General features: G+C 39.5%; 1 protein-coding gene and 1 long non-coding RNA gene across 2 annotated transcripts in view; both read left to right on the top strand.

Annotated features, from left to right (window-relative positions):
- The first annotated feature begins 5,734 nt into the window (after positions 1-5,734).
- Positions 5,735-20,052, top strand: AREG (amphiregulin). Its single transcript, XM_069091804.1, has 6 exons — positions 5,735-6,566; positions 8,540-8,752; positions 12,789-12,978; positions 13,467-13,619; positions 18,570-18,680; positions 19,779-20,052. Exons 1-5 carry the CDS (start codon positions 6,497-6,499, stop codon positions 18,661-18,663), a joined length of 720 nt encoding a protein of 239 aa, XP_068947905.1. The 5' UTR covers positions 5,735-6,496; the 3' UTR covers positions 18,664-18,680; positions 19,779-20,052.
- A 1,600-nt stretch (positions 20,053-21,652) lies between these two features.
- LOC138164207 (uncharacterized) overlaps positions 21,653-24,612 on the top strand; it is a 67,896-nt gene continuing 64,936 nt past the window's right edge. The window contains exon 1 of the long non-coding RNA XR_011169009.1: positions 21,653-22,324. This is a non-coding gene — a long non-coding RNA (uncharacterized lncRNA). The remainder of the gene's footprint in view (positions 22,325-24,612) is intronic.

Here is a 24,612-nt window from a genome sequence, read left to right on the forward strand (position 1 = left end):
CCCCCGTCCTCTTTAATACCCCCTGCATGCAATAGTCTGCAAAACCTTTGAAGAGGTATTACTCCTGTTCTAAAGTTTTTCATCTCACCATTTCTATAGCTGCCTTAAAGGTGTCACTAACTGATTACACCTCACATGCTGAGTCCTTCTGAGTGGTACACTATAAGCAAATTTGCTTATTTTTTTCAAGAATCCAGTATCTATCTATCTATCCATCTATATGTCTGTCCATCCACCCATCCACCTATCTATATCTATCTATCTATCTATCTATCTATCTATCTATCTATCTATCTATCTATCTATCTATCTATCTATATATGTATATATATATCCTTTTGGACCAAACTTCCTAGAATAAAATGGAAAATTATAGAACTCCATATGGAACCTAAAAAATGAAACGTATCATCCAGCAAAACCTATAAGGATCATAGAAGAAATATGTCTGACTTAAGCTAGGGGCAACCTCAGAGTCCATCTAGCCTTACCCCTCCTCACTTTGAAAATGGTCATCAGAGACCCAGAGAGTTGAAACACTTAGGTCACACAGGTGACCTTCAGAAATAATTTCATACATTCTAGCATCTGGGGGCAGGAATTGGGGGATACAGGGAGCTACATTGACAAATAAGGGACAGCTAGGGGGTGCAGTGGATTATACTTGGCCTGAAGTCAGGAAGACTCATCTTCATGAGTTCAAATCTGGCCTCAGACACTAGCTGTGTGACCCTGGGCAAGTTAGTTAACCCTGTTTGCCTCAGTTTCCTTATCTATAAAATAATCTGGAGAAGGAAATGACAAATCACTCCAGTTTGCCTGCCAAGACAACTCCAAATGGAATCACAAAGAGTCCAGCACAACTGAGAAACAACCAACAACACTAACAAATAAAAATAACAATAATGTATTCCTCAAATCTGGATCCTGGCATTATCTTTTAAAATAATAAATTTGTGTAATTTTGTCAATGAATACTAATCTGGTCAAAATTACCTCGTGGATCTATCCAGAGCACTTTGTCCAAAAGACTCACACTGTACACCCCAAATACATCTTGCTGAGAAGCATTTACTCCTAAGGATCCCTTAACCAGACATACTAGTAAGAGAACCATCAGTTTCTTTTTTTTTTTTTAAGCAATCAGGGTTAAGTAACTTGCTCAAGGTTACACGGCCAGTTATTTCTGGGTGTGGTGCTGAGTATCTGAGCCTAGATTTGATCCCCAGGTCATCCCGACACTGGAGCCAGTGCTCTTACTCGCTGAGCCACCTGGCCACCCCTAAGCAATTGGGGTTAAGTAACTTGCTCAAGGTTACACGGCCAGGTGTTTCTGGGTGGGTGCTAAGTGTCCGAGCCCCGGATGCGATCCCCAGGTCATCCCTACACTGGAGCCGGTGCTCTTACTCACTGTGCTACCTGGCCGCCCTGAACCATCAGTTTCCTAAAATGAAGAGTGGTTGCTATCCCTCTTGAATTTCTTGCAATTTTCCCTCCTCTTCTAAGCTCAGCAAGCAGAATGCAAAGAATTCTATACATGTTTGGAGCAGGTTTCCTACTCACTATAAACATTCTCCACATAGATTTAGGGCTGAAGGATACCCGAGAGGTCATCAAGTCCAACACCTTCACTTTACAGATGAAGAAAATAACACTGATATAAGTTGTGTGACTCGTCCAGCGTCACATAACTAGCAATGGTAGGAGGCAAGATCTGAATTCCAGACTTTCTCATTAAAGGCTTAGTACTCTATATACTATGTCACAATAGGTTAAAAAAAAAAAGTGAAGCTATTCCCACTGGAAAAGGACCCAGTTTCAATAAGAACACAGTACCACATCCTGAAGGTCACTAGTGGGCCCATCTTGCACCCACGCTAATAACGACAAAGAACTCATGATCCCACAACTCATAGACTATCAGAGAGTAAAGGAATCTGAGAGGCAATTTAAATTCTATTTTTTCATTTTATAGGTGGAAAAACTGAGAACCAGAGGAAAGTAGAGGAATAGGCCAAGAGAAATGACCTAGTTCTAGAAATAAAAACTTTTAAACGGTACCTCACTTATAGAAGATAGGGGGGAAACTTGTTTTAATTTTTACTCTACTATGAAATAGTCAAGTTTCTTAAACCCTTTAGAGGCAGCCAGTGGCTCAGTGGATAGAGAAGTGGCCTAAAGTCAGGAAGACCCAAGTTCAAATCCAGCATCAGACACCGGCTAGCTGTGTTCATTAATTTCTAATTGCCTGACAACATGCAAAAGTAAATGGCAAACCACTCTAGTGTCTTTGGCAAGAAAACCCCAAATAGGGTCATGAAAGGCCAGACATGACTAAAATGATTGAACAGTAGTAACTTATTCTGCCAATCTCAATTTTCTCACAAGTTAATAGGGGATGACAATTTCTGTTCCCAATTCACCTTTTGTGCTCTTCATAAAGGAAAGGCTATGTAAACTCAAGGAATTCCACATTGGCCTATTAATTCCATGCTGAAATGATGAATATTTAGCTCACTCACTGAAAAGACCATTTGAAAAGAAGTAACTAGCTTAGAAAGTTTCACAAATATACTAGGAGATGCACTGTGACCCACATTCCTAAAAAAAAAGTTGCTTTACTGGACTGAATCAGGAATTGATACGGATCTTCAAGTCAAGGAAACAGTTTGAAAAGAGAAAACAATACAATCATTTCCTCAATTCAAGAACAATCCAAATTTATGGGTTTAGTCACATGACCAAAAAGTCAGATTCAATTCCATCCTTTTATTTTCCCTTTTAATGTATTGATTTATCCACTGCTAGGCAGGTGACAGAGGCTGATAATTAAATACCCCATTAGACTCTAAATTTGGCAGTAGAAATGACAATAGAGCAGGAACTCTCCCACCCCTTAGGTGTGACTTGAAAAACCCTAGGAAAGCCTTGATCCAAAAAGATCCCTCCAATTCTCCTGCCACCATAATTTAAAGTCACCAGTAGATTGACTTTACCACTTCTATGGTCGTATCCCAAAGAGATCTTACAAATGGGAAAAGGACCCGTATGTACAAAAATATTTAAAACTGCTCTTTTTGTAGTGGCAAAGAATTGGAAATCAAGGAGATGTCCATCAATTAGGGAATGGATGAACAAGTTGTAGTATATGAATGTAACGGAATACTATTGTGCTATAAGAAATGAGGAGCAGAGGGACTTCATAATAACCTGGACAGACTTATATAAACTAATGCTGAGTGAGGAGAGCAGAACCAGGAGAACTTTTTATACAATTCCAGACACATCATATCTGTGATGATTGATTTTGATAGACTGGGCTCCTCTCGGCAATGCAAGGTTATAAGACAACTCCAAAGGACTCATGATGGAAAAGGCTCTCTCCATCCGAAGAAAGATTTATTGAGTCTGAATTCAGATTGGAACAAACTTCTTACTCTCTTATGTGTTTTGTTTTGTTTCCTTCCTTCTTTCTCGTTGTTCACTCCATTGGTTATAATTCTTCTTTACAACTTAACTAATGTTCGCTGGCTAATGACTAATGTGAGGAGTCGGTAGGACCTGAGTTCAAATCCGGCCTCAGACAGAACACACACACAAAAAACTATCTGTGTGACCTTGGGCAAGTCACTTAACCCCAATTGCCCTCCCCCCCCAAAAAAAAGCAAAAAACAATAGCTGTTCTTAACAGGGATACATTCCCTTTAAAAATAAAAAAAAAAAGATAAAAAAAAAACCAACTTGACTAATGTTTAATGTGAAGGTACATGTAGAACCTAGGTTGCATTTCATGCCCCCAGGTGGAGGGGAGGGGGAGAAAATTTGGGACTCAAAAATTTGTGAAATTGATGTTGTAAACTAAGAGTAAATGATTTAAAAAAAAAATTTAAAAAGTCACCAGTAGAGGAGTGAGGTAGTGGTCTATATTCATAGATAAAGGGTTGGAAATGAATTTAAAAGGCCATCTAACCCAACCCCCTCATTTTTCAAAAGGTTTTCTTCTTTATAAAACATTGATGCTTTTGTTTTTACAGTATTCATTTCTAGATATATTGCTTCTCCCACTCTTATAACAAAGATTTTAAAAGAGAGGGATTTTTTTTTAAAATCAAAGCCCACCAGTTTATATCTTTCATTGAATCCCCTCATTTTACAGGGGACGGGGAAGACTGAGCATCATTGGATTCAGGGGTTTGTCCAAAGTTATCAGTCAGTAAATGAAAAAGCTAAGGTTTGAACCAAAGTCCTCAGACTCCCCCATGAAGCACCCTTTCCACGGAATTCACATTGTCTCTTTGGAAGAATATCACTTCTGTATTTGGAGACTAACACTTTTCAATGGAGGGATGCCTTAGAATCATGCTAACAAAATTGAAAGGGACTCTGGGAAGTCTAGTCAAGCAGTCCTCAAAGTATGGTAGGGGACTTCTGAGAGTCCCTTAGATCCTTCCACGGTATCCACAAGGCTTAAACTTTTTTTATAATAATACTTAGTTGTTTTTTGTTTCTAATGTGTTAAATATAGATATGTCACTGAACGGATGCTAAGTGAAGTGAGCAGAACCAGGAGAACATTATACACAGTAACAGCCACATTGTATGATGATCTGCTATGATTGACTTAGCTCTTTTCAGTAATGCAATGATCCAAGACAATTCCAAAAGACTCATGATGGAAAATGCTATCCACATCCAGAGAAAGAACTATGGAATCTGTATGCAGAGCCAACCAGACTATTTTCACTTTTTTTGTTGTTGTTTTCTTGTTTTTTGTGACTTTTCCCTTTTGTTCTGTTTCTTCCTTCACAACATGACTAAGGTGGAAATATGTTTACATGATTGCACACATATAACCTATATCAGATTGCTTGCTTTCTTGGAGGGTGAGGAGGGAAGAGAAAGAAGGAGAAAAATTTGGAAATCAAACTCTTATACAAAATGAGTGCTGAAAACTATCTTTTCACATAATTGGAAAAAAATAAAATACTATTTCCAAAAATATATAGAGATATGTCACTTAAGTGAAAAAATCATTGCATGTAGGAGGGGATGGAGGTTCTCAGTAATTTTTAAGAGTGTAAAAGGGGTCCTAAGACTAAAATGTTTGAGAAACATTTGTCTAATCCAATTTTTCCCCATAACAAATGGCCATCCTATTTCTCCTTGAACAGCTATGATTTAGGGAATCTATAATAAATCCATCTCATTTTTAGAGTCGTTTATGTTTAAAGTGCCTTGAATTTTTTAGTAAAAAATTAGTAGAGGGGCAGCTAGGTGGCACAGTGAATAGAGCACTAGCCCTTGAGTCAGGAGGACCTGAGTTCAAATTTGACCTCAGACACTTAACCCTTACTAGCCGTGTGTCCTTCAGCAAGTCACTTAACCCCAGTTGCGCTGCCTTCCCCCCTCAAAAAAAAAAAAAAGATTAGTAGGGTATTTCTGGCATTAGGAATTACAGGAAATCAATTTCATAGGGGTTTCAAAAGTCATAGAATCAATCATAAAATCATAGATAAGAGCTAGAAGAAGGGACCTTAGAAGCCATCAAGTCTAGTGCCACCCCTCATTTTACTGATAAGGAAACTGAGGCAAAAAATAGCTTAAGGCACTTGCCCAGAGTCACAAGTCTGAATCATAGGATCAGAATTATAGAGATGGAAGGGAAATAGAAAGCAATAAAATCCAACAAACTCCTTCATTTTACAGACAATGAAACTGGGGGACAGAAAGGTTAAGGGGCTTGCCCAGGTTGTCACACAGTTAATACTTCTCTGAGGCAGAATTTGAGGCTAGATCTTCTCCAAGGCCAGTGCCCCATCTCCTGTACGACGCTGTGTCCCTGAAAAAAGTTTTAGGGTTCGACTACCAGAAGAAACTCGGGGCCAGAGCCCTTTCAAAGCATTCTGAGTTGATCAAATGAGCTTGACACATGTAAAGTGCTTTCCCCACCATAAAAAGCTTTAGAAATCATTAGCTATCCGTCTGTCTCCAACTTTCCTAGCTCTACAATTCCATTTTGCTTTCTCTTGAGCCTTCCTTCCGACGCGAAAATGGCTTGGCTGGGTCTGTGTGGTTTTGGGGCGCAACCTTTCCTCTCTGACAAGTCTCTTGGCCCCACCCATTCTGGGGAGCTTCAGTGACGTCCGGAGCCCAGCCTCTCACTCCTAGCCGGGGTTCTCCCCCGCCAGGGACTTATAAAGCCGCAGGTGCGGTCGCACCTCTGGAATGCGCACACCTCCAAGCGCGGCTGTCTCGGCTTGCTGTCTCCGCTCCCGCTGGCCCCGTTGCCGCTGTCCTAGCTGCCGTCGCTGTTCCCCGCTGCCGCTGCTGTCGGGGACTCGGCTGGCCAGGGAGCCAGGCGCACGGCTCTCCGACTGAACGAGAGTGGGAGGCCGCCCCTCCTCCTATAGCTCAGACGCGACCCTGTCCGGCTCTCCGCCACCAAACTGCCCCTCTCAGCTGTCCCATAGACGGAGCCGCCCGCCCCGAGAGGCCAATGAGAACGCCGCCGCCGCCTCCGCGGACGACGTCGCCTGTATTCCTGTCCCTCCTGGTTCTGAGCGCAGGTGAGCCGCTGGGGTTGCGGGGCGCGGCAGCCGCCGCCTTCTTCCCACGGGCTAGTCCCTAGCTCGGTCCCTCCTCGGAGTGGAGCGCGGGCCGGGAGGGCCAGGCGGGGCGGGCGGGGCAGGCGGGACTGGAGAGAGGAGCGCACATACAGCAGGTGACAGTTGGCTGAGAGGTTCCAAGGAGGCTTTAACTTTCACCTTGGCCCTAGCCCGGGCATGCTTCCTTCAAGCGCTGTTTGGATGCTTACCTCGTTAAGGAGTGCCAGGTAGTGACTATGAAAATGGAGAGTAAAACCTAACAGCTGGTCTCTCCACAGAACTTTAGAATTGAATGTATCCCCATTTTACAGGTGAATAAACTGAGGGAGTAGCCTGGTCCAGTGAAACAAGTCCTGGTTCTGGAGTCGGGATACTGACTAGCTGGGTGGCCTTGGAGAATTTGCTTAACATCCCTGGACCTCAATTTCCTTGTTGTTGTTACTAAAATAATAAGTACTTAAAGGTTTGCAAAGTGTTTTACATTTGTTATCGGTTTTATAATTTGACCCTCAAAATGATATTGTGAGGTAGGTATTACTATTACCCCTATTTTACAGATGAGGAAACCTGAGGCTGAGGTGAGGTGACTTACCCAGGGTCACACAGCTTGTAAATATCTGAGGCAGGATTTGAACTTGTCTTCCTGGCTCCAAATCCATCACTATCAATACTAGGCCATGATGAAAAATAAGGGTGTAGAGCTAACTGGTTTTGGAGGTGCTTTCTGGTTCTATATCTATGTTCCTATATTGAATATGAGCCTATTATCCTATGAAGATGAAATCCTCATGAAATCTTGGAACTTCCATTGCCATTGCTTTTTGAACTACTCAAATCCCTGTTAGCAACATGTAGAAAGTCTCATTTCCCCAGTGTGCTAGCAGAAGGATCCAGCTTTCTAGTATGTAAGAGCTGGTGCCCACTACAGATCCAAAAAGAAGGGAACTCAACATCCTAGGTGAGAGCTCAAAGTGGGACTGAGGGCATTGGGAAGCAAATAGAGTCCTTCCCTGCTGCAATGTCATTTGGAATGAAGCAGGTACATCTTAAGCCCCCTTTCAGTGGTTCTTTTATAGCTGGAAGCATTTCCTTCCACAAAGGGAGGGAAAAATAATGTCGTTTCATATGACAGCTTGTTTATATTCTTATAATCTTATTCTTACTGAAAGCTTCTAAACAGTACTATTTAATAGAAACTACTGTATTACAGTCCTGTTTCTTCATCTGTAAAATGGAAAGGTTGAACTACATTCTGTCTAAGATATCTTCCAGTTAAATGTGTTATGATAATAACTCCCATTTGGACAGTGCTTTATAGTTTATTAAACCTTTTCCTCCTTAGGAGGCAGCTATTAATAGTGAGACTCTTTTTTTTTTTCTTTTTGGAGGGGGGAAGGTAGGGCAATTTGGGTTAAGTGACTTGCCAAAGTCCACATGGCTCATTCTTGTGTTAAGTGTCTGAGGTCACATTTGAACTCAGGTCCTCCTGGTTCCAGGGCCAGTGCTGTATTCACCGCACCACCTAGCTGCCCCAATAATGAGACTTTTGATTCCATCTTACAGGAAAGAGGCTCATATGAAACTCAGCCTCCCACTGAAGTTTATAAGGAAAGTGAGTCTCAGAATAATAGTGGTTTGACCATAGCCTATAAGTGACCAAGCTAGGACTGGAAAAGTAAGAATTGTGTCTTCCAAACCAGTGTTCTTGCCAACCATACCATGTGGCAAAAAGGAAAGCACTCATAAAAGAATTATAATTGGAGCATCCGAGTTCACCTGAGAGCAAAATGTAAATCTGCTTTCATGAGGTGGCTCGGTTGCAGTCAGTGTATGAGCTGTGACTGCTGGGTAGGAAGAGGTTCACACCTGTATTCCACTCAATGTGGCCATCAAACAACCAGAATCCCGCTTCACTCTCTTGTTCTGTTCCACAGTGTGCCATCATGTGGCTGCATCGGATGCCAATGATACTTACTCTGAGAAAAAGGACTTGTTTTCTGGGGACCAGAGCACAGACAGGCTCCAGCTCTCTTCAGTGACTGAAGCCTTCTCAGGAAGTGATGTATCCTCAGGGACTGAATATGACTATGAAGACTATGAGGAAGACCTACAACTGCCTGGATATATCATAGATGATTCAATCAAAGGTGAGCAAAAGAATCAAGTGAAAGGTGGTGCACAAAATAATGTCATTTGCCAAGCATCTTCTGAAGAGAAACCACCCACCGGGTTTTCTAGTGGGTCTGCTACAAATAAGTAGCTGTCTCTCAGCTTGGTACAGGACTCAGCCAATAAGCATTCACTATGTTCTAAGTACTCACTGACTGTGTGACCCTGGGCAATTCACCTAACCCTGTTTGCCTCAGTTTCCTTATCTGTAAGATGAGCTGGAGAAAGAAATGGCAAACCACTCCAGTATCTTTACAAAGAAAATCCCAAATGGAGTCATAGAGAATCAGACACAACTGAAAATTTACTAAACAAGCACAAGGGATATATAATAAAAAGCAAAAAGCATGCTACCTCTCCTCAGGGAACTCATTTTCTGTTGTGTGAGAAAACATGGAAACAAGCAAGTATGTATAGAGTAGATGCAACGTAATCGCAGAGGGAAGACACTAGCAGGAAATGGACAAAGGTGGGGGTGAGAGAGGAGGGAGACACTCAAAAATCACCCAAAAAATATAGGATTTCAACGGAGTCTTGAAGGAAGTTGTGGTAGCCTGTAAGCAGAGGCGAGGAGGGAGAGCATTCCAGGCATGTAGGCCAGTGAGGGGAAAGATACAAAAAGGAGGAGTGATCACTGGGAGAATAGTAAGAAGGCAGCTGTTGCTGGATCATTAAGCAGGGAGGGGAGTGAAGCGTGAGAAGACTAGACCACCAGGGAGGGGGCAGATCTCAAAGGGCTTGCGATGCCAAATGGAGCATTTTCTGTTGGATCCTGAAGCTTTTTTCTTTGTCACTTTCGAAGTAGGGCAGGAGTTTCTTAGAAATTAGAGCTCAGTGTGGTATGGTGGCCAGAACCCTGGATTTGTAGTCAGGGAACCTGTATCTTGGCTGTGCCACTTTCTGTGGGCAAATCTTTTATCTTGTGTGTAACATGAGAAACTTGGACTACAATGTTCTCTAAAACCCCTTTCATCTCTGAATCCCATATTCTGACCCATGACTTTATTTGTTATATTGTGAATAGTTATGTTGTATTTCAGAAAGAGAAAGGGGAGACGTGGCTTTAAGTCTTCCCTCTAGTATGTTCTAGCTGTGTGACTTTGGCGAGTATTTTCATGTCTCTAACCCTCATTGCTCAGTATTAAATGTAATAACAATATTTGCAATAATGATTTCACATGGTCTTTATTAGGAAAGTCCTTTTAAACTCAAAGGTCCTAGGGAAATGTGAACTATCATGTCTTTTATTTTTTTCCACTTTTCTTCTGAATATAATTATGCTGTTCCTGGGCAATGTAGTGATCAGACTCCAAGGGATGGTGAGAATGGGTCTGGAGAAAACAAGCTGCAAAATTTGCCAGTGAAACATACAATGGCTACAATAGTCATAGCTAGAAGAGATTTGAAACTCTTAATGTTGAGTTTAAAAATTCAGTATTGTAAATAACTGAAAGACAAAAATCTGATCTTCATATATGTATTTATATCTAGATGATAGATAGATAGATGGATAGATAGATTGATTGATAGATAGATCATTACAAATTACTGCAATTGCATTATACCTCAGGATGCTCACCCTGACTTCCTTTTCTAAATCAAGGCAACAAAGATATAAAATACTACTTAACTCACTTTTACATTCCCTGAGAAAATAAGGACCCATGATATAAGATCTGAAATTTCAACTTTTAAAATGAGGATTCACTAACTTTTAGAGTTAGAATGTACCTTGTCAGTTGCTTTAGCTAATCTCTACCTAAAGCATGGACCCATCTGGCAAGAGAACATCCATCCTATTCTTGAACAGCTCTTGGGCACAGTGGACCATATCATCACAGCTGTCCTTGGCCTTCTAACAGTTCCCCATGACTCAACCCCAATTTTCTGCTGCTGTCCCAATGGCTTCCATTTGGTGCCCAACAATCACTAGATTGACAAAGGCTGGTGTTTGAGGTAAATGGAGAAAAAAAACATTATATGTTAGAGGCATGTGGTGGGGACACCATTCCTGCTATTCCATTCTTAATCATCTTTTTGTATGTTGGTAGATCCTGGGGGTTGGGCAAAGAAGAGGATAGGAATTTATGTTATAAAGGATAAGGAGGGTAAGAATTTGTTTTTACTTTATATAAAATTTGATTTGGGAAAAATGATATCTGAGTAACAATAAAACAAAATAATCTGCTCATCAGATACGACAATTTGCCATCTTCTTAACTACCTAGGTTAAATATTAAAAGCGAGAAAGGGGCCAATTTTTAAAAATTACAGATTATTACGAAATAAAAGTGTTTATCATAGAAAGTATGATCTATGTATTTCTCTGAACACCTCTGACAAGCTATTAGGTTGAATTTCTCTGGGGTTAACCATCCCTTACAACATTTAAATGACTCAAAAATTGTTCATGATCTCTTTTTTTCTTTCATCTATTAGCTATATAGAGGAATGTTCATTAATTTTGGTATATAATTTGTGTCCTAGGACCTTAAACTGTGTACCCAGCTCTCTATTTATCTAGATTCAGAGTCTTTAGGGTTAAGCTCATGACTTGTGGTTCCATATTGTTTACTTTTTCTTTGAGGAGATAGCCAACATGTCAATTTGTCATCTTCTCAAGTATAAGCTTTCTTCAGTTTCCTTGGTATACTTTCCAATATGCTTAATCTAATGCTTTGTATGCCATGGGGCCTTGGTGAAAGTTATTGACTGTAGGGGTGGGAATGTTGTGTTTTTTTTTCTTTTCATTGTTCCCATATTATTTACTTATTGCTTTTACAAATAAGTTCATCCTGAAACTAATAGAAATAGAATTCATATTGCTTTCCCCTTTCCCCTTCCCACTCCACAACCAATATCTTTGCATTATCAGTAATGCTGTGTGCTGGCAAGCAGGAAATGCACAATCATAATAGATTAACTCTGTGCCAAGAACTAAGTGCTGGAAATACAAATACAAGTACCTGGTCTCAAGGAGCTTATTTTCTACTGGGGGAGACAAAACATAAGGTGAAAAGTGTATGTGTGTAAGGGGGAATATACATGGAGACATGGCGGGCAAAGTCCAGAGGGTCATACACCATGGCAGAATTACTTCTATGTTGGATGCAGTTAGGAAAAGTAATTGGAAATGAATTTTAAAACAAAGTTGATGAATGGAAGGTAATGGGGAAAAATCAGCCTCAACTCTCCGACATCATAGGAGATACAGAGAAATGAAATTCGACAGTTTCAATTTTAGTCATCGTTGAAATTTCTCTTTGATCACATTTTTTTCAAAATCATAACTCCTAACAAATGACAAAATTAATTGCTCTGGATTTCATCATTTATTGGTGGAGGTATTGGTAAGATAGCTGATTTTAAATAATCCAGGAAACAGTTTTAGTCCTGATTGTAAGGGGCAAAGTCTATTACACAAGTCCTATTTTATTCCCTGATGGTTAACTTAATCCTAATTTCTCTTCATTCTAACTCATGAAACAGAATTATACAAGGGCAAGAGGACTGAGCAGGAAGTCAGAGAGAGGTTCAAGTTTCATCTTTGGCACTTTTTTTAGCTGTGTGGGCTTGGGCAAACGACCTTTCACCTATATGTTTCTTTCCTCATCTGTAAAATGAGGATGTTGGACTCCATGATGATGAAGGTTCCTCTAGTATTGCTAATTTTCAAAATCATTTGAGGGTTTCTCTTAGTCAACAAGAATGATTCCTCTTACTACCAGTGATCTGAAAATAGAATCCAATAGAAAAATTAATTCCTTGGCTATAAAACTGGAACATAGTAATGATATGATTTTAAAATATTGTGTTCCTATTCTCTTTTTCTTTTTTGGGGGGAAGGGTACAATTATTGATATTATTTCAGGTACTTATAGTTGATTGTTAATTTCACAAGGCATGGAAATTGTTCATTTGAAAGAACCACTGGTATAGTGTCTTTTCTTCTTGTACATCAAAATGGAAACAAGAATATTTCCATTAACAAAATATTCTCTTTTTTTTCTCCAGTTGAACATTTAGTTAAACCCAAGAAAAATGAAACAGAAAGTGAAAAAAAAACCAAGAATCGAAGAAAGAAAAATAAAGGCAGAAGGAGAAAACCCAAAAAGATGGTTCATCCATGTGATGAAAAATACAAAAATTATTGCATTCATGGTGAATGCAAATACATAGAAAGCCTATTAGCAGTGACTTGCAAGTAAGTTGTTTGATACTGTTGCTATTTGCATTTCCTATAAACCAAGTCACAAACCCTTGACTCTCCACTTTGCTTTTCAGAGTAACACTAAACTTTAATATGTCAATATTTTTTCCTGAAAGAGAAAATTTAGTTCTGTTCATGCTTTTCAGATTTCTCCATTGAAAAATTATCTGTCATTCAAATTAAGTGATAGTATAATTTTTAAGTCACATAACAAATCATTGAACTCATCAGTAGGTCATAAAATAGAACATGAAGAATAAAAAGGTGTGTCTTCTTGGAATATCACACCCAGACTAATCTCAACTTGTTCTACTACTGATAGACATTCTAATATACAGTATGGCATCGTAGTGTAGTCACATGCCTTCCCTTTGAAATCATGTTTGAATTCTTGTTTCCAAGACTAGAGAGAGTTAGTCGATAACCTGATGGAGTTGACTTTTCAATCGGAATGCCATTGTTTGCCTGTGGGTTATTTGTAGATGTCATCCGGATTACTTTGGTGAAAGGTGCGGGGAGCAGTTAATGAAGACCCATACTATGGGAGACGGAGGTCATTCCATCACAGCACTGGTCATTGTGATTGTTCTTCTTTCACTACTTTGCTTCTCAGCACTTGTCATCATTGTCATTCAGTAAGTATGGCGATATGCAAATCCCTACTGCAGAACTTCTAGGAGAGGAGACACTTTTCCCAAGGTCGCTCCCAGGACTTCCTGTTGGATTGTGTCAGAAATGTGTTCATGAGTAAATCGTAGTGGTTAATTTTTATGTTTATGCTGGATGACTTTGAATACAAAAGTGAAGCATTGACAGCATCTACTTGAATTGTAATAATATTTGTGAAATTTAAATGTATTGGGGGAAAATATAGAAAATGGATTGACTGTTGCTGTACACCTGCCCCCCACCCTTAATCACAAAGGTTTCTCATACTGAAAAAAAGAAATCCTGCTTCCATGCAAACCTTTGAAAGCATCTGAAGAGATTTCTTCCTCTCCAGCATCAAGTTAACAAACATCTATTAGTACTTACTATCTGCCAAGAATTGTGTTAATGGCTTGAGCTACAAAGAAAGTCAGAAACAATTCCTGCTCTCAGAGAGCTCACACTCTAATTGTGGGGGAGGGGAGAGAAGAAACAGTATGCAAACAACTATGTTGTTGTTGAGTCATTTTCCAGTCATGTCTGACTCTGGAACCCTGAGGCTGGACATTCTGTTCTAAGAGAAGGGGTGCTGGAATATGACTATATCTACTTATCTCCCTAAGTATTGTTGTTCATGTTCAGTCATTTTTTTAGTCATGTTTAACCCTTCATAACCCCATTTGGGATTTTCTTGGCAAAAATACCTGAGTGGTTTGCCATTTCATTTTTCAGCTGAGTTTACAGGTGAGGAAACTGAGGCAAGCAGGGTTAGGTGACTTGCCCAGGGTCAAACAGTTAGTAAAAATCTGAAATCATATTTGAACTCAGGAAGATGAGTCTTCCTAACTCCAGACCTAGCCTTCTACCCACTGTGATACCTACCTGCCCCAAACAAATAAAATACATAGAAGGTATCTTGCAGGTAATCTCAGTAGAAGGCAATAGCATAGAGGAGGTAATCAAGACAGACCTCTTGTAGAAGGTGGGATCTTAGCTAGGAAAAGATAACAAAGAATTATAGAACTTCATGGGGGCAGGGAGACACTGAGTGGGTGCAAAATATCAACTTGGCATTTATACAATTATTAACACAGGGTTTTCTTGAAATATCATTCTCTAAAAACATTTTAGTGTGCCACACCTGATTAGTTTGTGTGTCATACTTTATCTTATTATTATTATATTTGGCAATTTCAGGAGGTACTCAGGCTATGTCAATCTCCTTCACTTTTCGAAGGAGGGGTGGGGAGGTAAGGAATAAATGCAATGGAAATTAGCCTATCTTCTTGGATTTCCCTGCTGCTATTACTCTGAATATATCTAGTGCTTGACCTGAGTCAGGAAAAGTCAGGAAAACCTGCGTTTGAATAACCCTTTAGACATTTCCTAGACACTTACTAGTGGCCTGGCCAAGTCTCCTAACCTCCCTTGATCTGAGTCTCCTCAACTACAAAATTAGGGGGTTGGTCTTAGCCTTCAAAGGCTTAACTGATTTTAAATCAATCATGGTGCAGTGGAAAGATTTATAACTCAAAAGGGGAGAAAACATGACTTCAGATCTCATTTCTGGCACTTACTGCTTGTATGACCTTGGGCAAGTCAGTCTCATTGGGCCTTAGTTTCTTCATCTTTAAAATGAAGAGATTGGACTACATGGCTTCTGAGGTCCCTCACATCAGTTCATCCAAAATCCTACAATGTGCAGTAACTTGACAATAACAAAAGAAAAGGGATTTGTTTTAGGAAGTTGTCCTCTCCACAGTCAGTGAATACTCTTAGAAGTCAGGTTCATCCAGGCAATTAGGTGGCATTGTGGATAGAGTACCCAGTCTGAAGCCTGGAAGACCTGAATTCAAATTTAGCCTGAGATATTTATTCCCTGTGTGACCCTGAGCAATATTTGCATCAGTTTCCTCATCTGTAAAATGAGTTGGAGAAGGAAATGGCCATGACTGAACAACAAAAGTCAGGGTTATACTCTTAGGGTCTAGTTAGTTGCTTTTGGTGATGCCAACATTTATTGTTCTGGTCAAGAGAAGCTACTCTCAGGGAAGTAGATTGCTAGATATTCAACAAGGTGATTCATGTTCTTGCTAAAGTAGCTTGGGAAATATTATGGATTCATGAGCCTTAATTTTAAGTCTCAGGAATTACTCTGACAAGTGGATTGTGTATATATGTACCACACCACTCCTGCCATTCAGGAAATGAAGCACTCCTCTTTTGCGGTCACTGTTTATTATTACAACATATGCAAATCCTAATTTGATTACAAAGGATGATGAAATGACATCCAAATGTTGCTTTATTATTCGCATTCACAAATTAGAAGTTAAATCTAAGGTTGCTGTGTATACAGCTAGTCTGGTGGGTTTTTTCTGCTAATACTTCAAGTTAGAGAAAAATCTTTAGGCAAAATGTACCCATGCAACTGGCTTTTATTTAAATAACGCTGCAGGTGAAAAATCTGCTTCCCTTCAAAAATGGACATTATCCCCTTATATTCATTTCTTTGTCTTCAGCAAAAGACATTTATAGTTCAGGTCTTTATCACCTCTCACCTGGACTGTTACAATGGCCTCCAACTGGTCTCTCTTCCTCAAGTCTCTTCCCTCCCACATCAAAATATCCTCCATACTGCTGCCAGTGATTTTCCTCAAGTGCGGATTCGATGGGGTCCCTACACTACTTCACAAATTCCCATCCTTCCCTATTACCTCTAGGCAGGTATAAACTCCTCTGCTTGGCACTTTAAACTCTTCACAATCAGACCCCAACCAGCCTTCCCAGACTTATTCATCATTACTGTCTTTCACATCCTCTGTGGAGCTGAAGAACTGACCTTCTTAATTGTTTTCCTACATGATTTTCTATTTCTGGCCTCAGTGCATTTGCCCTGACTGACTGGCATGTCTATAATTCACTTATGCTTCATCTCTGTCTCTGACAATCCCTAAGTTCCTTCAATATGGAGCTTAGGCATGATCTTTTATGTGAAGTTTCATATCACTATTCCCCCACCCCTCTTCAGCTCTAATTGCCTGCCCACAGCACCACATATAGGCTTTGTAAAGAAACACCCCCATAGCTACATACTTACACATAAATGTATGTGTGTATATACACATGTATGTGTACATATATATATATATCTTCTAGGATCATATATAGATACTATGGTATGTGTGTGCAGAGAGAGAGAGAGAGAGAGAGATAAACACACACACATACAATCATCTCTGTATTGTGTCCTTCAATAGAATGTAAGCTTCTTGAAAGCAGGAGCTATTTTGATTTTTGTCTCTGTGTCTTCAGAACCTAACAACTACGTGACTAGCATACATTAGGCGCTTAACAAATGCTTGCTGAATCATTGATTGATTGATCATGTAGGGCACTATGCTAAGCTCCAAATGAGGTCCTTACCTTCTGGGAGCATAAAACTCTAAAGACAGAGTACTATGATAGAAGAGGACAGACCTGGAATCAGATATTTGGATTCAAATTCTAACTCTGAGCTGTGTCGCCATGGCTAATTCTCTTATGTCTCAGTTTCTTCATTTGTAAAAAGAGGGTCTTGGACAAGATGATTTCTTAGAGATCCTTCCATTCTAAATCCTAAGTCTCTATGCTAAAAGGAACTTAACACATTCCATTCTATAGGAGCTTACTTTGAAAGGCAATATACTACTTCCACCATTCAAAAAAAACAATAATTTATTAAGCACCTACTGTATGGTAGACACTGGGGATACCAAGACCAAAAGAATGAACCCAAACCTCTAAGAGCTTATATTATTTATTCAACTGGATAGCATACCCAAGGCAATATGCACCAAAGGTAAAGGACCCTGTATCTACCCTCAAGGAACTTACAGTTACACCCCTAATGAGGGGAGGGGTGGAGGAGAGGTAGGAATGGGAAGAACCTAAGTACACAGATAACTACAGTACAAGGCAGAACCTGGCAAGTTCCATTGGAAAAAAATGCAAAGAGTAGAACAGGGGTTCAGAAGGGGGAGAAGAAACATAATTCAGGAAACCAGGGAGACTTTATGGAGGCAATTTGTGATCTGGACCTTAAAGATGAATGGGGTTTGATAGGTAGGAGAAAGAAACAAGCATTTCTGTTGTTGTTTTCCAATTTATTTATTTTTCATTTTCAACATTCATTTCCACAAGATTTTGAGTTACAAATTTTTCTGTCTCCCCCTTACCTCCCATTCCAAAATAGCAAGCCTACTGAATATTCCTTCCCCCAGTCTATTCTCTCTTAAAATCCTCCCCCATGCCTCCCCCCACATTTTCTAGTAGGTCAAGACGGATTTCTATACCTCAGTGCCTGTATATCTTATTTCCCAGTTGCATATAAAAAAAATTAACATTTGTTTTTGAAACTTTGAGTTGCAGAGTCTTTCCCTTCTTCCCTCCCCACCCACCGCCACTGGGAAGATAAGCAATTCAATATAGGTTGTACATGTGTAGTTACATAAAACATTTCCATAATAGATATATGGTGAAAGACTACCTGTATTTCCCTCCATCCTATCCTGCCTCCCACTTATTCTATTTTCTACTTTGCCCTTGTCTCTTTTCAAAAGTGAGAAACAACCTTTACTTAAACACTTACTGCATGCTAGGCATTCTACTAAGTGCTTTAGAAATATAAGTATATTTGATCCTTACAACAACTCTGGAAGGTGGATGCTCCTGGTATCCCTATTTTACAGTTGAAGAAACTGAGGCAGACAGGGTTAAGTGACTTGTCTAGTGTCACATGACTAACAAGTATCTGAGACCATATTTGAACTCATAAACATGAGCCTTCCTGATTCTAAGCCCAGAGCTCTTTATGGAGCCTCCCAGCTGCCCACATTAACTGTGTAGAATTAGAAAAATAAACTCTCAATTACAATGAAATATTATTCCCCCCACAGGCTTCGGAAAGCACATTCCAACGTTCATGCCCAAGAAGCTGAAGAAAGAAAGCACCTTAAGCAAGAAAATGGAAATGGGCCCATTAGCGTATAGCTGAAAGTGGCTTACAGGTCTGTGTTTTTACATGGGATTACTTTTAATACACTCATTTGTTGAAAGGTGGGAAATATCTAATGATATTTAAACAAAGAAACATCTTGTATACAGATACACTGCTTGACCCCAGCAGAGGGAGTCAGGCCTAATTCCTTTGCTCAAGATGGAGCATCCCATGGTGGGTTCGGTGCAAATTCTGTCTGGTCTCATCACAATTTTAAGAAGGACCAAGACCTCTCTGGTTCTCTGTACTTGAGATAGATTCAGCAGATAAGAGCATCATATTCTCATCTACTGGGACTAAGAGTATTAGTGTGGGTAACCCAGTTTTGAAGGAGAGCTCTTGACCACATGGTATTGAACTGAATCCAGGATGAACTTCTAGAACAAGATACCAATGAATGGCTGTGGGAAAAGAAAGTGAGACTGCCTAATGAGTCATAGGTAGACTTGAATGTTCTCAAGGAGCTCACATTCTAGTAGGGAAGACAATGCACATCCAGTCGAATCTACTAAACATTTGGCCTAGAACACTCTCTTATGGGGGGATTCCATATAATCTTGCTACTACTTCCATAGTTTTCACCTGGTTCTGTGCTGTTAAGTTAGTTATATTTCCTTGTTAAAAATGGAAATAATTGTTTTTTTATTATTTATTATAATAAATATTAATTTATCCAATTAATCAAATAATTGGTTAGCTATATGTATCCTAGTCCAGGGGTGCGGAATCTACAGCCTTGAGGTCATGTTCTCTTCTAGGTCCTTGTGTGTGGTCTTTTGATTGAGTCCAAGTTTTACCAATCAAATCCTTTTATTAAGGGGATTTGTTCTGGAATTTTGGATTCAGTCAAAGGGGCCTCACTTGGGGACCTAGTTGGATAAATGTTTCAAACACATGCTGTTCTTTTACCAAAGAAGGCACATAAAATAACAAATGTACCTGTGGTTGTAGGATTGAGGTCAAAATGGCAGGAAGGAAGGCCACCAGGGTGTTCCTCTAGCCAGCAATTTTACTTAATCTTCATTTTTTCCACTTTTTTTCTCTTGATGCCAGTTTGGAAAGAAACTCAGATTTCTCATGGTAACGCATATATTTTATTTCTTAACAGGCTATTCAACTGAACATGAAGAAGTAACTGCCACATTACAACCACAAGTGCCAAGAATTATTTTTCTCCTTGTGGGTCATCAGAAAATTGGCTATTTTTTCTGATGGTTTTTTACTTTCAAATGCCAATTTTTATGCTGAAAGTCTTATTATTTCTGTACATACAGAAGCATGGGAATATAAAGTAATGTTTCCATTTGTAAATAGTTTATTTATTATTTAATGGAAGTATATTTATTTTATAATTCATTAAACTTTTTAAAAAAATAAACAGATTGAAAGTTTGAAGTATCATTCTTGGGATCTATAGAATTCAGGACATTTTCTCCATTAAAACTGGCTTGACCAACAAAAGGATCATCTCACCCCTTCTGTGTTGTTTTATTAGTTTCTATAATGTCAGAAGGCACTCCTTTAGTTGGCAAAATCTAAATGGAAATGAATTCATCTTAAATAGTAGCCAATTTTCAGAAGATTCCTTAGTAACGAGTCATAGGTAGACTTGAATGTTCTCAAGGAGCTCACATTCTAGTAGGGAAGACAATGCACATCCAGTCAAATCTACTAAACATTTATTAAGTTCCCACTATGTATTAGGCACTGGGTTAAGTACTGGGAATACAATTTTTAATTTAACTTAAATACAAAATTAGAAAAGAAAAAAAAGAACATTTCCATGTACACAGCCAAACACAAGAGAGGATTCTATATAAAAAATAAATATCCATTTCACAAAAACCTATGCAACAAATCTGGGGATACAATTAATACAAAGTAAGACAGTTCCTGCTCTCAAGGAGCTTACAAAAACAGCACAGAAAAGAAGGCAAGAAAGTGTCAGGGAATGATAAAATGCCCTGAGGACCATGGGCATCTTGTCCCATGGAGTTGAAATCAAGCAGGACAGCATACACAAGGCACCCTCTTAGTTTGCAAGACATTGCTAGCATTCATTTCATAGATGAGGAAACTGAGGCTCACAGCAGTGAAGAGAGTTTCCCAGAGGACACATAGTAGGTGGCAGAGCTGGCATTTGAACCCATATCTCTGACTCCAAATCTGTTAATATTGCTGAACCAAGTGACATACTTAGCATATTTGGGCTCTTCACCAGAAGCTGGGGATAGAAATAGAGCAGCGAAGATGTCAGAGTTACTACAGAGACATGAATAAAGATAGAAGACTAGGAATGGAACCTTTGAAAACAGGAGTATAACTATCACACCCAAAGAAGGTCCTTTGTTACAACATGGCGGAAGTTATTAAAGGCCTTGTATATGGAAGGGATGTTGAGACATACAAAAGGAGGGGTCAGTACATATTATTTCCCCTGCTCAACATGTTGCCTCTTGCCTCCAGGAGAGTAGATTGATACCTCTGTTTGACATAAAATCTCTTCACAACCACCTTTCTAGACTTAGTACACATCACTTGCTTTCACACATGCTGCCTTCCAGTCAAACTGTCATTTTCTTTTGTTCCTCACTCATAACATTCCCTTTCCCATCTCTGTTTTTGCACAAGCTGTCTCCTTCCCTCCAAATGGGTTGGGAAAGATGACAAAACCAGGACTTTATTGGACTAGGGATGGAGCAAAGTTCAAGCTGTGTCTCCCTTGATGTACCATCCTGGTGGTCTCTGGTTGTGTTGATATGGTTTCATGGTCATGTATTCATATAAAAGGCCCCACCCCTGAAGGTCAGGTCCCTCCAATTGGTTAGGTAAGAATAAAATGTTTACCTTGCTGCAGAGAGGGAACAGTTGAAATTAGGTAGTATAAATTGTTAGTGAACCAATTTGGTTGAGTTATATGGTCCTCTAATTCCATAGAGCAACACATGATAAGGAGTAGAAGAGGCAGATCATGTGAGTGATCCAAGGTTGGGGTTGGTCAAGAAACAGCCAGTGATAAGAGAGGACACTGCAGAGTTGAATTAATTTACCATAGGTTTGAGACTAGAACAAGAAGAAAGAGAAGTTAAAGAAAGTTGGTATTCTGAGAGAGTAAAGGGGAATGGGGCATTTTGAGGTGTCATGAAGTAAAAGGATAATTTTAGGAGGGGTAAGACATATAGAAAGATGGAACAGAAGGGGGTTAGAGTCTGATGAAAGAGTTTCCAAGTTGTTGAGCCTAGAAATGTAACAACCTGTGAATGATGACGAGATCAAGACTGTGGCCACCCTTATAACTAGCTGAGGTGGACTGGAATTGTGGGAGTGGACAAAGCTAGGGAAATGAGATGTTAGGGTGTCTAAGGTAATATTTAGAACTTCTTTAAAGTTCCCCAGGGTGAAACAGGAATTAGGACATCCAGGAAGGCTCTGAGCCAGCCAGGCACAATAGACACGGTGGAAGGTTTAGGTAGAACTAAAATGAGAGATAGGGTTGAGGTGGATACAGATGAGAGAATGGACAGTGGGTGCTGGGTGAGGATGCTGACTCACTTTTAGGTGCCTCATTCAGTATCACAGAAATTTGGAAGTGATGTGGGAGATGAATCCAGGTGTAAGCTTGATCCCAGCAGGTGAGGAAGCATCTTAATGAGAGTAAGTAAAATGTTCTACATTATGCTGTCTTTGCTTCTCTGTTGGGCAGCCAGGGGTGGGTAACCGGTGACCTCAAGGCCATATGTGGCCCTCTAGGTCCTCAAGTGTGGTCCTTTGACTGAATCCAAACTTCACAGCACAAATCTCCTTAATAAAAGGGTTTGTTCTGTAAAACTTGGACGTAGACCCAATCCAAGGACCTAGAAAGCCACATGTGACCTCAAGGGCACAGGTCCCCCACCCCTGGTAGATAAGGGGTTCTATTCTTCATGAGGTGGAGATCTTGGCAAAAGAGGAAGTACCATAGCAGGAGTGGTATGAGAGACAGGAGAGAGGCTCTCCTGGCATACTCTTTGGGGAAAAAATGAGTAAAATGGATTTTAAAAATTTCTTTTCCCTGCATTTTTTTTTTCTTGTGAGGCCCTTGTGTCTTATATATTGCCTTTAGTGAGTGAAATAAAATCTGTCTTACACTTGAAACCTATATTATGTATTAAGAACCTTTATCAGGAGATATTTATTACCAATATTCATATTACCAATGAAGAAGGGATTGTGTAGCTGAGAGAAAGGATCATTTCTCTCTTTCCACCTGTTTTCTGTTTATTATTCACTCTCATCCCAGGCCCTCAGGTTGTTTCAGGGGTTATATTTGGATATTGCCATATTACTTTCTAAAATTGCAATATTTTCTTACTAATTAATGGGTTATATCTGAGTTCCTGTTCAAATTTATTAAATAGTATTCATCTAATAAACTAGAAAAGCAACTTTTTCCATAAGTTTTTGTTCATCTCTGTATATATGAAATTCCCTAATCTCAGTGGATTAAATAACCAAGATTACTGGCTATGCTACATATCACCAGTGTGACAAACATTAAAACAAAGACATAATTGTTTTCAATGAATCACCTTTGAAAAAGATCACAACCAGAATCTCTTTGAACCATCACTATAACTTCTACCTTCTCGATTCTGGAAACAGTCTATTCAATTCCCTTGGGATGCCAATTAAAGTCTCTTCTGTTCATGTCTCTTTATAAGAGAAGTGTCAGACTCAGCCCTCCCAGGACATGAGTTCTCTTAATCCTTTTTCTTTCCCTCTCTTCAAATGTCACAATTAATAGTTTCTCCAGAATGACAATTAAGCTCTCAGCCTACTCACAGACTCCTCAAAATGTCACTGCAAAATTCCATTGTCTCTTAAGGATGCACTAACAATATACATACTCTGTAGATTATATTAAAGCTGGTTTACACTACATTTAAGGAAAACTAAATGTGAACCACATCCACGTTGTTAAAAAAAAAAAGATTTCCCTTGAGTTTTACTTCAGGACAATAATATAAATTCAAGAAAACTGATCCTTCTGGTGTTAGACTTCACAGGATTGAATTCAAGTCACGTGATCCCCAAATCCCTTGGGAAGCTGCTGTGGTATCGGGTACCCTGCTCCAATGTTTTGGACAAAGTTCCATTCTCTGACCTTCACTTCTGGAGTTGCCTTTTGGATTGATGATTCCAAGCCATGTAGCCTGAAAAAACACAGCACTCCTCATGACTAGGGTTGGAACAATTATGATGAAGTTGGCCATTACAATGGCTCCAGGGTAGTGATGTCAAGTCTGGTCACTCAGTGTTCTGTCAATGACCAAATGGAGAGGTTCAGCTTCACACCCTGTGAAGCATGCCCCACCTATGCCAGCCTAGCCATACTGTGTGCCCTCTGATTCAAACTCTGGCCCCACACTGGCACAGTAGTCAGAGTTTTCCAAACTATGGGCTATTCAAAGGAGTGCCCAAAATTGCTGGATGTTTTCTAACACAACTCCCACATAACCACAGTCATGGTTTTCATTGAAAACAAAGTTTAAATCAAGCAAGAAATGCAAGACCAAGAAGCTGAATGAACTTCAAATGATGATGAATGAAGAGAGTGATTATTTAATGTGGTATCTAATAAGCTTATTACACATGTGTCATTACTAGTAAGGGTCAAAAGCTTCACTGTAAGAGAAATAGTGCTAGCTACAGCTACTGATATGATAAGATTGTTGAATAATATTCAAAGTAACTTCTAATGGTTCAACTTATAGATTCTACTTTGGAAAAGGCTTGCCCATATATATGCAGACTTCATGATCAAAAAATGAAAATCTTCAGAATTTAGACTGGAGGCCTCAGTCTCTTAGTCTTACACCCATTTACGGAGGCCATTAACACCCAAATCATGGTGTGTATATATATATATATATATATATATATATATATATATATATATATAT

This window comes from Petaurus breviceps, unplaced genomic scaffold (genome assembly GCF_028583685.1).
Source record: "Petaurus breviceps papuanus isolate PSGF00001 unplaced genomic scaffold, PetGlider_PUasm1.0 126, whole genome shotgun sequence".
In the NCBI taxonomy this organism is placed as follows: domain Eukaryota; kingdom Metazoa; phylum Chordata; class Mammalia; order Diprotodontia; family Petauridae; genus Petaurus; species Petaurus breviceps.

Excerpts from the sequence above, each read along its gene's own strand:
- AREG (XM_069091804.1), top strand. The coding sequence starts at position 6,497 with ATGAGAACGCCGCCGCCGCCTCCGCGGACGACGTCGCCTGTATTCCTG. Across the intron at positions 8,753-12,788 it reads CATAGATGATTCAATCAAAG|TTGAACATTTAGTTAAACCC; the intron begins GTGAGCAAAAGA and ends TTTTTTCTCCAG. Across the intron at positions 12,979-13,466 it reads CTATTAGCAGTGACTTGCAA|ATGTCATCCGGATTACTTTG; the intron begins GTAAGTTGTTTG and ends GGTTATTTGTAG.